General features: G+C 41.1%; 1 protein-coding gene across 6 annotated transcripts in view; it reads right to left on the reverse strand.

The window, feature by feature from the left end:
- Nucleotides 1-3,940: 3,940 nt before the first annotated feature.
- The window catches only part of TESPA1 (thymocyte expressed, positive selection associated 1), a 28,432-nt gene continuing 18,024 nt past the window's right edge, over nucleotides 3,941-14,348 (reverse strand). For 4 of the 6 annotated variants that reach the window (XM_032348498.1, XM_032348497.1, XM_032348496.1 and 1 more), the window contains 6 exons: nucleotides 10,722-10,771; nucleotides 10,021-10,074; nucleotides 9,217-9,253; nucleotides 8,845-8,943; nucleotides 6,739-6,947; nucleotides 3,941-5,103 (listed from right to left, as the gene is read on the reverse strand). In XM_032348498.1, the coding sequence (XP_032204389.1) occupies nucleotides 4,145-5,103; nucleotides 6,739-6,947; nucleotides 8,845-8,943; nucleotides 9,217-9,253; nucleotides 10,021-10,074; nucleotides 10,722-10,771 (1,408 nt within the window). In that variant the 3' untranslated portion in view covers nucleotides 3,941-4,144. The other 2 variants (XM_032348500.1, XM_032348502.1) reach the window with 2 other exon arrangements.

Here is a 14,348-nt window from a genome sequence, read left to right on the forward strand (position 1 = left end):
AATCTGATAAACCATTTTTGCAAGACTCAATTATTTAATATTTCACTATGGAGGTAAAAAAAGAGATCTTGGCTGACATAATAATTGTTAAGACTCATTATATCACAGAGATATTAAAATGTGGGAAAATGTGTAACTTAGAATAAATGAGATACAGCATTTCTAACCACAATCTCTTGAGCTGTGATGAGATCCCATAACCCTGGAGGAAAATGGAATCTAGTTCCTTATCTGAAATATATAGCTCCTAGCAATATTTTCTCCTTGGCAATTCAGTTTCAATCTTTCTGTACATTGGCAGTTGGCCAAAGGTGGGGCAGCTGTGTGAGAGGAACTGGTGTCCTGGATATTGCCCAGAAAGGACCTGATAGGTCCTGCACCCAGCCTGCTCTACTGGACATCTTGGCATTTTCTTGTGCGAGGCTGACATCTGCTGGACAAATAACATCTGAGCAAAGCTTTGCATTTTAGAGTGAATTAGGTTATTGGCAAAGTAACCTAGCAGTGGAGCATATACTCCACATTTTCTATTTTAATTTGATAAGTCTACCGGTTAGTTTCCTTTTCAAGTTTGTACACTGTGGCTGAGTCTGAGCTGTAGCAAGAAAGCTTACCCTCAGTGCGTCTTTAATATATGAGGGTATTAAAACAGAGAGAATGATTAAAGCAGAGAGAATGAGAGAGAAGAGCAGGGGGAGGGTCAGAGGGAGATGGAGAAGCAGACTCCCCACTGAGCAGGGAGCATGACATGGGGGCTTGATCCCGGGTACTCTGGATCATGATCTGAGCTAAAAGCAGATGCTTAACCACCTGAGCCACCCATGTGTCCTTAAAGCAGTTATTCTTCACCCTCACGGTGCACTGGAGCCAATGTGATGGACATTTATAAGATGGCACAACAACCCTCCCATTCCACATGGCTTTTTGCATTGTGACCTTGCCACTCCTGTTAAAACGTAGTCTGTTTTCCTTTTCTTTGAATCTCGGTTGGCCTTGTGACTTGACTTAACCAGTAATGTGGTAGGGGGAACATTGTGAAACTTGCAACACATCCCTAAAAGGAAGCATTGCAATTTCAGTTTTTGCCGAGCATCCGCGTGAAACAAGCCAGACTGCCAAGGAATGACACGGCACACGGAGAGATCGCCCCCTGCCGGTCAACACCAACGTTCTAGAAGTGGGAGGGAACCCATTTTGACCTTTTGGTAGAGGCCAGCCAAATAGCCAAAAACAGCTGCATAAGAGAACACAGGTTAGAAGAGCAGAAGAACCGTCTGGTAAACCCACAAAATAGTGACAAAAAATAAATAACTTTTTCTTTAAACCATTACATTTTGGGTGGTTTGCTATGCAGCAGTAGGAAAGTTTTAAGAGAAGAAGAAACGATGATGCCCAAATCCAAACCTCAGAGATTTGCATTTAAGTCTATTGAAAATAGCAATTAAAAAATCTTATAGGATTGAGAATCACTGATCTAAATATTTTATGCCCATGATTACCTTTTCTAAAATCAGCAGTAGCTATGTTATATTTCCTTCACACCCTCCCTGTAATATATTGAATCTCTACATAAATGCCTAGTTCATATATATGTATACACACACATACATATATATATAATTTTATACATATATATGTATATAATTATTCTCCTATTACGTAAGATAAAATTAAAGTCAAGTGATTTTTGCAAGATCATGGAGAATTATATAGGGTCGGTCATTTGACGTCATAGCCTAAACTTTCCCAGCCGTATATGATGTGTTGCTGCCTTCTGATATTTACTTCTTTTGTGAGTAATTACTGTATACATATAATTTATATACCTGGGGAAGAAAGTAATGAGTAAGAGATAAAGGAGAGTGACTATGGCCCTAAATTTCCAGAGAATAAAAATTAAAAGAGTTAGAAGTATAAAGGTCTTTGTGATTCTGGACAAGTAACACTGCAAATTTAGGGTATTGACCAAAAATAACTATTGGGCCAGGAGGTGCAGTAAATTAAGGGATTCGAAATGGAGAGAACTCTAAGCAAGACTCATTGATTTGATTCAAGAAGGATATCAATTTCTACTACCTTAGAAAAATCATTTACTTAATTAATTAATTCCTGATGCCATCTTCTCTCTGGTACTAGGGAGTAGGTGCCTCATTTATCCTTGGTTTAAATAACAGATTTTTTTTTTTTTTTTTGCCAAAGCATTCAAAGTTATAAGGGATATCTCTGATATTGTTAATCTTCAAAACTCATACTGAAAGGGAAGACATTTTAGCTGCCATAACCACCTATGTGAGATTGCCTTGTCAGGGAAGGAGAGCTATGGATCTCAGACCCTCACTGTAGGAAGGAATTCAGAGCTTAAGGGAGCATGGCTGTGAGATACCCGGGGTCTTCCCCATTTGGTGATGTGGGCTGATTAGAATGTAGTAATGAGCAGGAGCTGGGATGGAGTGTTTTATGATTGGTTCTCGCCTGCTAAAAAACTATAGCAGTGCACTTTTCAAACTTCAATGTGCAAACAAATCACTTTAAGATCTTGATTAAAATTGTGATACCTTAAATCTGGAGTGGGGTCCGAGCGTCCACATTTCACAGAATCCCAAATGATGCTAATACTGCTGGCTGGCAGACTACAGTTTGAATATTAAGGTTATACATTTCTAGAACACTAGAATAGTTCTCAGACAGTGGTTGCCAGACCAACAGCATCAGCATCACCTGAAAACTGATTAGAAATTCAAATTTTTGGCCCTGTCTAAAACTTCTCAATCAGAAACTCTGGGACTTGGGGCTCAGACAGCTGCATTTTAACAAGCCCTCTAAGTGAGGCTAAAGTCTGAGAACCACTGATCTAGAGAAGTATCTAACCAGCCATAATAGAATCACGTGAGGCGCTTAAAAACAAAAAAGAAATCAGACACTGATTTCCATGCCATATCAGTGAAATTGGAATTACAGGTTGTGGGACCCTTCCTTGTGGGTATTAAAAAAAAAAAATCTTCCTGGACAATTAGGAACATGTAGCCAGGCTTGAGAATCACTGCCTGAGGGAGGGTGGGAGGGAAAGAGAAAGAAAAGAGGGAGAGACCCACTTACTTCTTTAGTCTTTGCCAGCAAAAGTCTGGTACAGGGTGGGGTGGGGGGTGTCTGGGACCATTGGGCTAGCATCTCTCTTCCTCCTCACTGTGGCTTTGCACCTGTAACCAAGATCCCAGCAGAACTAAGAGCCAGTGGGGAGAGGTGTCAGATGGCAGGTGGCCATAGGGGAAAGAGGCTGAGTATACTTGAGAGACTTGGCTTCTTCTCTTGTTGCAGGAATGCAGTAGTGAGGAAGGCAGGAGTTGAGATGCAGCTCTGTGTCCAATGACAGGTGACACATATGCAAATAATATTGCAAATCATCACAGCTTCTCTTGTGGCAAGGATCTGAGGGCTTTCCCAAGAGAGGTCATCACTTGATGGCGGTACTGTCTAGAGTGCCAGACAAGAGGAGTCTTGAGTTTTTGAGAGTCCACAGGATGAAGAGTTGGTGGACCAACAGGATGTACTCACCTCATCCTGCACTGCCCCTTCTAGAACATGCTCTGGTTCCATAGGATACCTGGATATACTGTTCAGATGCCCCCAACTCTGCTCCAGGGAATTGCACTGGTTTTGCCAGTCAAAAGGGGTCACCCTCTCTACTAGTGTATGCACCCCCAGGAACAAGTGATGACCAACAGATGGCTATTTGTGTGGGTAGAGGTTATATGGTTTTTGGATCTGTAGGCCAGGTGCTCACACATCTATGTGTGAAATCCCTTAAGGTCTAGGATAGATCTGGGCATGGGAAGAGAAGGGGATAGGCCAGAGCTGGGGAGTGGCTCTGCCCACACTGCCATGTTCTAGCACAGAAGTCCTAAGAATCTGAGAATATTAACTTTGAACCTGGACCTCCAGATCTTTATGGTTACAAATTTATTAAGGTAGAAGAGAACACATTTTATTTACTAGTGTTTAGCTTAGTGTATAACCAGCATCTATGTGTATTCTGGTGCAGATCCCACAAATGATAGAGCCAGGTGTGCTTGATGAGGAACTTTAGTGAAGATCAGATCAGATGAAGAATTAGAAAAGCTCTGAAAACCTGGATGATCTTAAGAAATCAAGCCCATTTATCTTTCTTCTTCTCTATTAACTGGTTCCCAAAGTTTTTGGAATGTAATTCAAGAGTTGGTATATCTGGTGAGGACAGGGAGTCTGGATTCCCTTTACTGAAAGGCAAGAATCCAGAACCTTTATCTGCCAGCCTCTCTCTTGCCCCCAACTCACTTGTCTCCTCCAAGTCACAAGTGTCCTGTAGCTGCTGGGTCAGAGACTGGTGCCAGGCTGGTTGCTCTCGGCTCTGCTGCCTGATGGACAGGTCCAATGACTTAACTCTCCTGCTCATGGGATTCTTCTGAAACAAGCTCTTTTTTGCTCTGCTCTTTCTTCTCCAGAAAGTCTCATCCTTGGCCAAATGGACTTCCTTATTGGTGGCCTGTAGACCCCATGGCTCTCTTTTTACCTGTGCAGGGTCTGTTCTCTGCTGTAAGGGCAGAGAATGCATGCAATGGGTTGCCTCTGGTTTAGGATGCAGAATTTGTGATGGTGCTTGCATTGCAGACATTCCCTGCTGTGTTTCTTCTCTGGGGCAAAGAGCACAGAGTCCAGAAAAAGTGGGTAGCTTTGTATCCCTGATGAGTGGCATAGGATCTTCCTCTGAGCCTGGCTCAAATCCAGGGTCTTGCTGGAAGACCATCTTCTCTCCTTTCACTCTGTCCATTACTTCCCACACCACTTGGTCCAGACTGTTCCTTTTGGGGATATTATGGGGTGGTGACAGCCGATCTCGGGAGCTTGTATACAGGCACATCTTGGAGATGGCTTTCCGGAGGCGGTCTCTGGGTGACTGAGGTTCAGGTTCTGGAGCCAGAATCCTGATGGATGGCACATCAGTTGGATTGTAATTCCAGAACATGTGGGATGGTGTAAACTTTTGGACAGGTGTCTTAGACACATAGGAGTAGAGACAGAAGAAGGCATCAGCAGTGACAGCCAGTGTTTGCACCTGCTTAAACCTGCCTGGACACAAGGGTTGAAGATGGTGAATCTGGGGGTCATCAGCAAATTATCTCTTGTTTCTCTTCCTTCAAAGCCTTCTTAAGGCTCAAAATTCAGAAGGAAGATGCCATTTTCCCCACCAGCGTTTTTCCCATTTAGATTTCTCATACTCAGGATCCCCTTTGTTGACTTTCTTGACTTCTTGACTCCCCATCTGAATAGATATTTTCCTTCAGTCCAAAAATTAATTTTATATGGGATGGGGAAGTTTTCTATATCCTGATTTCACATATCCTTTCTGCTGTCAGTATGTTTTAAACAATGGCTTCAATTACTGTTTGCTTTAGATGACAAACATGACCAAAATAAAGGACAAAACCAATCTTATTTTCTTAGACAATAACAAAACTTCAGGGTTCTAGAATGCTTCAGAGCATAAACAAATTGGAATAATGACAATTACTAGCCAATAGACTAGGGTACAGAACTTTTGATATCATTTTTAAAAAAGTAAACATCATGCCCAACGTGGGGCTCACACTTATGACTTTATCATTCTGTTAGACGTTTCTTCACAAAGTGTGGTCATAATCCAGAAGCATTGGCACTAGTTGGGAACTTGTTATAAATGTAGAATCTCAGACTCTATCTCAAGCATTTTAACAATACCTTTTGGTAATTCATATGGACATCCATGTTTGGAAAACACTGTGATAAGCCATATATCTCTTAAACTGTAGGCTTCCAAAAGGCTTAAGAATTGTGTACCTCTTGCCTAGTCCATTTTTCCAGAATTTAACACCTAATTATGTGCATAGTACATAAAATAAATTCAATCAATTATATTCTAATAGTGTGCATAAGAATCATCTAAGGTTGTGAAAATACTCTAACTCAAAATCTTTGTTTCAACAGGTAGAGCTCAGGAGCATGGTTTTACCAAGCTTATTTTAAGTTGAATCTGATGCAAAGAATCTGAAACAATACTGAAATAATACAATCACATTGGGGGTATAGCAGAATATAATTTGAAACATATTCTAATATATATAATCAAATAGAGTCTTTTATGCCTCATGCAGGTAGAGAAACTCTCTCATATCTTTCCTTAATATGAAACCAGAACAACTTAAATAATTGTTTCCCTGGATGTGTTCTAAAGATTATACATAAGAATCCCATGTGCTTGTTTAAAATAAATACTCCTGAGCCTTTCCCTCTATGGAAAAAAAAAGCCCATGAATTTGAATGTTTTATAAAGTCCCTGGACAATTTAACATATCTACCTTTGAGAACTTTGAGATTATTGCTCTAAAAGGAAATGATTTTAATACAGTGGCTGTAAAAAGGGAACATTCTACTGTTGCAACTGAGAAATAAAAACTAGAATAAGACTTAAAGACACTGTTTTCATTTGATTCAACTGAAGGAGAGAAAGCCTAAGAAAGCAGTAGTGATACGAGGTCTCTTGATGACTATTTCTTTAAGAGGAATAAGCAGACATCAAAGTTCTCCATCTTCACTGAAAAGGAGGCCGAGAAATAGACACAGAAGACAAAGAGTGGAGTGAAGCTGACTGAGAGAAAGCAGGATCTGGAGCCACTGATCGCTTTTGTGAATGGCAGAGAAGTAGAGCAGATCCATGGGAACACTCACTGGCCAGCATGAGGCAAGGGTCTTCCATCTCTATCCTCTGTACCTGGGCCTTCAGGAAAAGCTGGAAATCAATGCCTCTGGCCTGAGAGGGGGTGGTGAAAAATCGGGCAGGAATCCGCGAAGTTTCCTTGTGGTCCTCTTGGGCAAAGCCCAGACTGAAGAGGACATCCTCTGCATCTTCTTGCACCTTGTCCAGAATCTCAGAGACGCTGAAAAGAGGGAGTTTGGTAAATAGGGGCAACTTTGAGTTACACAGTCATCCAGAGTATTGAATAAATGTGTTAGGAGCTGAGTTATCTTTCCGATCATTTCTCTACCTTCCCTCCTGACTTTGAGAAAAACTTTCACTTCTGCGAACATACATTTTCTGTATGAAACATGGAACTACAATCCAGCCTTGGTTTAAAAATTGGATTAGATTCTATCACAGTACTTGATTTTTTAAAAGATTTTATTTATTTATTTGAGAGAGGGAGAGAGACAGAGCAAGTGAGAGCACGAGCGGGGGGAGAGGTAGTGGGAGAGCGAGAAGCAAATACCCTGGTGAGCAGGGAGTGGGTCACGGGGCTTGATCCAAGGACCCTGGCCTGAGCCAGAGGCAAACGATTAACCAACTGAGAAACTCAGGCACCCCCATTGCAGTACTTTAAACACCGTGATAGATGAATGAAAATGTGCCATGAGAAGGATTTAAAAAATCAAAAACATACTAGAGTTCAAGAAATCTTGTGGTTGGGGCGCCTGGGTGGCTCAGTGGATTAAGCCGCTGCCTTTGGCTCAGGTCATGATCTCAGTGTCCTGGGATCGAGCCCCGCATCGGGCTCTTTGCTCAGCGGGAGCCTGCTTCTCTCTCTCTCTCTCTGCCTGACTCTCCGCCGACTTGTGATCTCTCTGTCAAATAAATAAATAAAATCTTTAAAAAAAAAAAAAGAAATCTTGTGGTTATGTTATTAATCAATCCTTTCCCACCTGCACACACTATGGTTTGGCTGGCCTTTGCCTAGAGCTTTGCAGCTTGCTCCCCAGCTTCACCTCATGGCTGTGGAGGACAAGGCAGGAAGTATGTAAGAAACACAAAACTCTATTGTTACCCTGGGGTAAAAATTAACCAATGCAGGTATGTTCAAAACATGATTTTGAGAGGTAGACCCTTTCATAGCACTATTTTCAGGACAGAAGCCCTGTATTACAGAAGATCAAGTTCTCTATCTCTTGGAACAGCACTCACATGTACCTACATCCAAATCTGTTTGCCACCAAGCTGGGTGACACGAGAGCCCAGTAACTACCCATTCTACAGACATAAGTCATAGGGATGACAAGGATAAGGTCAGTAATACCGTAATAACATGGTATGTGACAGATGGTGACTACCTTTACTGTGGTGAGCACAGCATAATGTATACAATTGTCGAATCACTATGTTGTACACCCGAAATGAATATAACTTTGTATGTCAAGGGTACTTTGATAAAAATGTGCAGATATCAGAGTCTTATCTCTAGAGATTCTGACATAATTGAAGTGGGGTCTGGCCAGGGCTGTAGCTCAGTAAAGACAAATCACTTCCATGGCTAATAAATCCATACTTTTTATTATACCACCTTAGTTTTCATCACTTTCTATCTTTTTAAAAGTTCTTTGTGTGTGCCTTTTGTTCACTCTTTTTGATTGTTGAGCTCCTAAGGGTAAGCACTTGGCTTTGTCTTTTCTAATTCCACGTAGTTATGCCTGGCCTGCATTGGGGGATATGAGATTGCCCGAGTGAATTAATACTTTATTGTTTCATTCAATCAACCAACCAATCAATACCTTCATTAATTGTTGATTGAGCACTTACTATAAGTCCAGGGACTGTGATGACTCCCATGCTACACCTCCTGTGGTACAAGGTCACCTTTATTTCACAGAGCATCCAGCTCTGAGCAGTAGATTCCTCCACATGCCTCAGTGTTCTTGAAGTAAATATGGCCATATTTTTCAAGTATGTGAGTGCATAAAACCTCCAGTAAGATATCCCAGAAAAAATGGACAAGGTTCTTGATTCCATTCTCTTGGGCCTCTCCTCTTTCCCACCCTTACATCCCTGCCAGACCCAATACCTACCTTGAACTAGTCTTGTTGGTGCCACCCGTCATGCTGCTGGAGGCCAAGCTGCAGCCAAGATCAAGGAGTTGGCAGGGCCGTACTGGGTCCAGGAAGCTCCTGCCGGGATCAGAGTTGATGTCACTATAAGCTTGTAAGCAGTCTGCACCCTGGATCCAAGACATGTTCTGCTGGGCATATTTACTCCCTGCTGGGTACCTTCTATCGTCTACTGGGAAATCTCAGTCTAGGGCCTCATTCCTGGTTGGAAAATCTCACTCTCTCTTGTGACTCTTGGGCTCTTTATTTTTCATCTCTTTGTCTCTGCCATCTATACCAGTTCAGTAGCTCCTGAAGAAGACATCATTCAGTCTGGGGGAACCTAACACTTACCTGGAGAAGACCCTGCCTTCAGTGGCCAATAGTGTGGCTGGACAAGGAACAGAAAGGCAAAGAGAAAGTTAGAAAGGAAAATGAAAATCACCTAAGCTGCCTCTCTGTAATTAACACTCAGTCCCCTTCACTCCCCTCTGCCACTACTACAGGCTAGCTGAACCCCATGAACTCTGCTCTTTGTGGGGTATCTAAAGTTCATCAAACATAGACCAGGAAGTGGGGGGGGACAGATATGGGAGGGAGGAAGTGGTCCAGAGCCTCTGAATTATATACCATGACTGGTGTTGAGGCAAGAGTTTCTCTGTTCTGAGGAAGAGAACATCATTCAGCCCTTCAGGCTAGTGTTCCTGCCTCACATCATGAGTCTCCACAGGTCTCAGGAGACACTGGTAGGTTGCCACATCTCCATCCATTATTCAAGTTCTTTTCTCCTTCAGTGTGTTCTCCTACTTATACCCACTGTTCAGGCTGCTTTGGGTTTCCTATACAGACAACAGTTTTAAAGATGTCTGGGCAGCCAATGTTATGGTGATTTTATATGTTGTCCTCCCAGGGGACAGATGAAAGCCCTAATGATGGACTGGTAGATGTCATGTCAGGCTGGTGAAGAAGCATTTCTGGGCACATGAAGCTTTATGAGTTTTAATATTAGTTCATAATGAGACTGCTCTTTCCCCACAGGTAAGATCCCAGGGAATAGGTTGTTTCTTTCTACAGCTATTCCCCTATTCCTTCTACCCTGAATTCGTCTCTTATATATCCCCTTCCTTGATTCCAACATCAAAGCGCTGTGCCACTTACCCTCTGCTCCTAGGGTCAAGTCATCTTCAAAGCTGGTTCCGTGGCTGAGGCACCCTGTTAAATAAGGGAAAAGTCAGAGAAAATAGGCTTGTGCACACAGACACACACACACACACACACACACACACCACACACACTATACACACACCTGTACATATGAACATCTGTAACCACGTAATCATGTCATACATCACATTTGCAAAATTTCCCCCAGCTCTACATATACTACCTCAGAAGTCACATTCATATTTTGATTTAGAAAGACATAAACAACAAAAAAGAAAGACATAAACAATCATCTGTAATTAACCTGTCCCCTATATCAAATAGTCATGTATACAATCCTCTGTCAGATAGTGAACACATGGGAGCATGTACTCACACACATCTCACAAAACTCTTTTCCTATAGCAGTGGTTGTTAGCTGAGCAACCACTGACGGCAGATAATCTTTAGTGCTAGTTAGCCTGTCAGCTCTGAGCCAACATTTACTCCCTCATTTGGATTTCCTGGATTGCCTTGTGACTACCAATAGACAGGCAATTAAAGCACAGCCTGCATTCTTATGCCTGCATATGTAAGTGCATGTGCATAAACACACACACACACACACACACACACACACACACACACACACACACACAGCCATGTCCCTATCCTGGTAGAAGAACAACAGGAGAAAGAACAGAGCCTGTACTCACCATTGTAGCTTGACTGTCCTGTTTCCTCAAAAAACCCTTCTTCAGAGTATCTGAGAACCAAAGAACAATCTTATAGGTTGAAATCATACATTTTCCAAGGAACTTTTCCTCAAATGTGTCCCATTAGTTCTCATAATTTCCTAATGAGATCAAGCAGTATTTAATTGCTTTTAGGTTGAAGCAAACTAAAAGTAGTTCCTTGACAAGTTCTCCAAAGTGGCCAGGGGAAGTGGGACTGGAGAGCATTGGATTTTGTGCCGCACCGTATGTGTATGTGTGTACGTGCTGTACAGTGGGCTGCCATTGCACCGACTGCACTGTCCACAGTCAGCATGGTGAGCAACAAGTCTGCACATGCTTGGTAAAATAGGAAAGACTGAATATAGAAGCAAAACCAGAGAGATACATTTAAAAAAAGCAGAGGGTTGGGAGCCATCACATATACAAATACTGATATTTTTCAACTTCTGGAAGGTCAGCTTAGCTCCCCACACCTTCTTCCTTTTCTCTGAGCCAGGTTCTTGCTGATGATCATATCTCTCAGGAAGCAGCAGAAACTGCATCTTGGTTACAGATTTTAATTTTACATTTTAAGATAGGGTCTTATCAAACTTCTACCATCTCCACAAGAGGAACAGACAGAAATCAGCATACATGGTGGCGAGAAACAACTCAGTTTTACAGACAAGGAAGAATTTTGTGTATAAAGCAGATGAGTGAAGCAGTCTATGAAAAGTGGTGAACTGGGACCACAGTGCCTGGCTTGTATTCTTGCTTCCTAGCTGCTGTTGCGTTCTCAAATACCCAACAGGGGGACTTGGATGCCTATCTGTGGTCATTATCTAAGTCTGCTTCAAGGACTGAAAAGCCCTGAAAGTTTTTAAAAGGGAAGTTGCACATGATGCTTTGGATGTAATCTCAGTATATAATCACTCAATGAAATGTTTAATAATAGCAATGGTTTTACTAATTGAACATCTGTAGATCAAGCTGTGTTTTTTACAAAATAAATCATTGCATGTATAGACATCTTTTATAGACGCTTTCCTTTCAATAGTGAAAAATCAACTACATTTTCCAAAATCTGAATTTTTATGTCTTCATTAAAAAAAAAACTGTACATCAAGGTACATTATAAAATGTATAACAAGGGGCATCTGGGTAGCTCAGTGGGTTAAAACCTCTGCCTTTGGCTCAGGTTATGATCCCAGGGTCCTGGAATTGAGCCCCGCATTGAGGTCTCTTCTTGGCAGGGAGCCTGTTTCCCCCCCCCCCCCCCGCCCCCGCCTGCCTCTCCGCCTACTTGTGATCTCTGTCTGTCAAATAAATAAATAAAATCTTAAAAAAAAATAAAATGTGTAACAATATCCAAGCTAATTAGGAGTGAGTAACTCTAGGGGCACCTGAATGGCTCAGTTGCTGGGTGTCTGCCTTTGGTTTGGGTCATGATTCCAGGGTCCTGGGATTGAGCCCCACATCAGGCTCTCTGCTCAGCAGGAAGCCTGCATCTCCCTCTCTCACTACCCCCTCTCATTTGTGCTCCCTCTCTCCCTGTGTCTTTCTTTGTCAAATAAATAAGTAAATAAAATCTTAAAAAAAGAATGAGTAGTTCTAATAATATAACTAGAACAACATATATGTGCTTCTTTTCCTAACAGATAATTATATAAAAATGTATTTTAAGATCATATCACAAACATAAATGTTAGTCTATATATCATTACAAATATCAGTATAAATTATTTTAATATTATTCCAAAAACCCCATAACTTATATAGTCAACTACTAGAATACTGAGATTTACTCTTGTATTTAATGCTTGGGCTGCAGCTACACATTAATGCAAGTGCCAAAACTGACTGTTATTATAACTACAACTGAAACACACTAGTATTCCACTGTTTACTCTCAATAGAAATACCTATGTCTGTTCACCAAAAGAAATAATATTCATTATAACCCAGAGTTGGGAGACACCAAATCTGTATTGTGAAATGGAAAAATTGTATGATAAATATACATTTTACTGCTTCACAACAATAAAAAAGAATGACCTGTTGCTGCATGCAGAAACATAGACGAGCACCACAAACATCATGCTGAATAAAAGAAACAGACAGAAACACTGCATATTGAAAGAGGTACTAACTTCCAGTTATAAAATATGTAAGTCATGGAGATGAAAAGTACAGCATCAGGCATATAGTCAATAATATTATAAAAATTTTGTATGGTGACAGTGACTACAGCCATCTTGGTGAGCATTTCATGACATATACAATTGTTGAATCACTATATTGTACAACTGAAACTAATATAATATTGTAGTCAAGTATATTTCAATCACTCAGGAAGTTGGTAGACTTTCTTGGAGAGCTCGTCAGAAAACAAAACTGTCTTCCTATCAGAGGATGTCTGTTTGACCTTGGAAAGAAAACAGAAACTATAGAGTCTTGAAGTAAAATTTGAAAAACGCCTTGCAGGCACCTGTTAACAGAGCAAACAGATGTCCAGTGAATGTAGGTTCCTTGTTCATCTTCCTTCTTCTGTGGTCTCAACAGCCTAAGAGCTGAACACTGTGTGACGCAGAATGGCATATCTGCAATGCCATTTCCCCCTCTTCTTCATCATCTATTATCACAATCCAGTGTTTTGTCGCTATCGTCAACCATCATCAGCCCTTAATTTTTCTAATTTTCCCATATAACTAAGAAATATTACATATATATTAGAGAAGGTTAGAAAATAGAGAAAATTGGAAATATTTTATGAACCTAAATCCTCCCTGCAGAGACAAATATGTGTTAAGAGACTTTACTGTAGGCTTTTCAAAGTGTAAATATTGACATTTTTTCAACACATAGAAAGGGAAAGAAAATGTGACAGACACCCTTGCACTTGCCACCTTGTTTTCACACAGGTAAACGTTTTGTCATTTTCATTTCTGATCTCTGTTAAAAAATATAAATATAATACTAAAATATAACTAAAGTTTCATTTTACTCCCATTCCTTCCTACTTTTTTCCTTCCCAGAGGTAACCACTGTCCTAGAGTTGGTGTGTATCATTTCTGGACATACTTTTCTGAGAAATAATGAGATTTAGACAGACAGATGTTAAGTCTATAGACAGAGCTGTTTTAAAGTAGCAGAAAGTCTCTTCTTTTTTTTTTTTTTTTAAAGATTTTATTTATTTATTTGACAGACAGAGATCACGTGTAGGCAGAGAGGCAGGCAGAGAGAGAGAGGAGGAAGCAGGCTCCCTACTGAGCAGAGAGCCCGATGCGGGACTCGATCCCAGGACCCTGAGATCATGACCTGAGCCGAAGGCAGCGGCTTAACCCACTGAGCCACCCAGGCGCCCTGTCTCTTCTTTATAAATCTCACCGCTCACATTTTACTACAGGGCAGGGAACACTTGTGCACATCTTATTGCATTTAAATCTCACAAGAAACTTTGAGACATTATTCTTCTAAATCTCCACCTTATAGGTGAGGCGTCTGAGCTAGGAGTTTGGTTGTTTTCTGACAGGTGTTCACACAGATAGTTTGCAGGAGTATAGGCTCAACTCTGAGCCTTTTGATTCACCAGACCACTTTTTCAGTACATGTTTTGGTTTAGGGATT

The sequence above is a fragment of the Mustela erminea genome, chromosome 6, assembly GCF_009829155.1.
Source record: "Mustela erminea isolate mMusErm1 chromosome 6, mMusErm1.Pri, whole genome shotgun sequence".
NCBI lineage: Eukaryota > Metazoa > Chordata > Mammalia > Carnivora > Mustelidae > Mustela > Mustela erminea.